At 38.3% G+C, this 2592-nt stretch overlaps 1 protein-coding gene across 1 annotated transcript; it reads left to right on the top strand.

Annotated features, from left to right (window-relative positions):
- On the top strand, window positions 1–462 carry LOC127102196 (uncharacterized). The gene has a single exon (XM_051039597.1). The coding sequence runs from the start codon at window positions 1–3 to the stop codon at window positions 460–462; it is 462 nt and encodes a 153-aa protein (XP_050895554.1).
- The last annotated feature ends 2130 nt before the right edge of the window (window positions 463–2592 follow it).

Below are 2592 nucleotides of genomic sequence, written 5' to 3'. Positions count from 1 at the left end.
ATGGATCCAATCAAGTACATCTTTGGGAAGCTTGCCTCAATCGAAAGAATTTCTCGTTGCCAGATGCTGTTATCAAAATATGACATTGAATACCATACTCAGAAAGCAATCAAAGGTAGTATCATAACTGATCATTTGGCTAACCAACCAATTTATGATTACCAATCTATCAAGTTCGACTTCCAAGAAGAAGATGTTAGGTACTTAAAAGCCAAGGATTGTGATGAACCATTGCTAGATGAAGGGCCAGAGCCAGAATCCTGTTGGGGATTGAGATTTGATGGAGCTATCAATGCTTACGGTAATGGAATTGGGGCAATCATTGTTACTCCTAAAGGCTCCCATATTCCTTTCACCTCAAGGTTGACATATAATTGTACGAACAACATGGCCGGATATGAAGCTTGCACCATGGGTCTGGAAGAAGTCATTGACTTGAGAATCAAAATCCTGGACATATAAGGAGACTCGACCGTGTTAGTTAATCGAATCAAAGGAGAATGAAAGACTTGCCAACCTGGTTTGATTCCCTATAGAGAATATGCAAGGAGGTTGCCAAAATTCTTCAATGAGATTGAATTTCATCATATTCCCCATGAAGAAAATTAGATGGAAAACGCGTTGGCAACCTTATCCTCCATGATTGTTATGAACCATTGGAATGATATACCGAAGATTGATGGTATACAACTTGATAGACCGGGACAGGGGTTCGCGGCAGAAGAGGTTACTGATAATAAACTGTGGTATCACGACATCAAATGTTTTCTTCAAAGACAAGACTACCCACTCGGGGCATCAGATAAAGACAAGAAGACTCTAAGAATATTGGTTGGTAACTTCTTTTTTAATGAAGATATATTATACAACATACACTTTGACATGGTCTTGCTTAGATGCGTGGACAGACACGAAGATGACATATTAATGCGAAAAGTACATGAATGATCCTTTGGTACCCATTGAAGGAGAAGAGCGATCTAAAACGCAACGGTATTTAAAAAAATTCTCCTTTAGTGATCCTTACGAATGAGCATGATCAGTGATAGAATCGTTACCTCTTATGGCGATTGAAACCTTTGATACAGATCTACGGAGCGATCACGAATGTTGAATGGTGACAACGCCTCTACTCAGTCCACACGAACAAAATCCTTCAATCTCAGTGCTAGTTGATACGAATGAAGGCTTTGAGTGAGTGAGAGAGAGAGAGAGAGAGAGAGAGAAACGAAATTGCAACAGCACAAATGCTTCTGCACAAGGGTTCTATTTATAGAACCACTTGTCTGGGTTGCAAGCTAAAAAATCCACTTAAGCGTATGTGGCCCATATCTTATAATATGCAGAAATCACTTAAGCGTGTGGTACCTTACCATATTTTGTATTCTACTTAAGTACACCGTATCTTACGATGTTCTACAATTCACTTAAGTGCATTGTACCTTATGGTGTTCCTTAGTTACTCTATCTCTCATCAATCCGTCCTTTTGTGTGTGACCCTGTAGGTTTTCGCGACATTAGCAATTATATTAAATCACGTATTTAATATAATGAACAGTGAGTGGTATCTAGCAACACATCACTGCTACCCAAAACACGAAAATGTCATGTGATCTGACAAATCCTTTTGTGATAATACTTATGTGTATAATTACCCTGTTGCCCTTATGTCTATATTGAACACAAGGCATAAATCGTGTCATCCTTGTCCAGTTCAACATTGGGCCCGTAGACATTTATCCTGTTATGCAGGATGGGCAAATTTCATATAGGTCACTCATGTCCATCAGCATGCTTCGTGGAGTACCCATCAATTGTCTTTATGGTCATACAGTTACGGACAATGTTTGATCAGCAATAAGGCACTCGACTCTACATCTAGGGTACATAGTGGTTTCAGGTCAAAGGGTGGTATACACCATTATCACCATGAGAATAACTTATGACACTTAGCATAACATTGTATATAGTATTCTCATAGCGGGTCAATTCAGTATAAATATTACTCTCAATATTCATACTTATGTTTGAGACTTGATAACTCCTTATCCATGATCCATGAGATGTGATCATCAGTCTATATACATAATAGTCTTAATGCTTTAATGTTATCCCACTTCACAATAAAACTCGACTACGGATACTTTAAGAATAGTGTCCTCATGTTTAATGGGATCCCATGATTAAGTCACACTTGATACATTAAACGGACTAGCTATTCTAGGGACTTTATTAAATAAACATAATAAAGAAAAAGCCTTTTATTATTAATAAATAATTCGATACAAGTACCAAAAGTATTGGCCTTTAGGGATTACACCAAGAATCTCCCACCAGCACTAGAGCCAATCAGGCATACCCCTAATGCCCATAGATCTAGTATGGCCATCATTCTTCTGCTGCACAAAATGCTTTGTCTGTGGGTCAACAATATTGTCAAGTGTAGGTACTCTGCATATTTTCGTATCTCCTCTATATATTATCTCTCGAATGAGGTGATAACTCCTAAGTATGTGTTTGGATCGTTGGTGAGATCTAGGCTCCTTAGCATGTGCAATAACACCATTGTTATCACAATAGAGACCAATGGGA

This window comes from Lathyrus oleraceus, chromosome 7 (assembly GCF_024323335.1).
Source record: "Lathyrus oleraceus cultivar Zhongwan6 chromosome 7, CAAS_Psat_ZW6_1.0, whole genome shotgun sequence".
NCBI lineage: Eukaryota > Viridiplantae > Streptophyta > Magnoliopsida > Fabales > Fabaceae > Lathyrus > Lathyrus oleraceus.
This window is presented reverse-complemented; position numbering and strand designations above follow the sequence as displayed.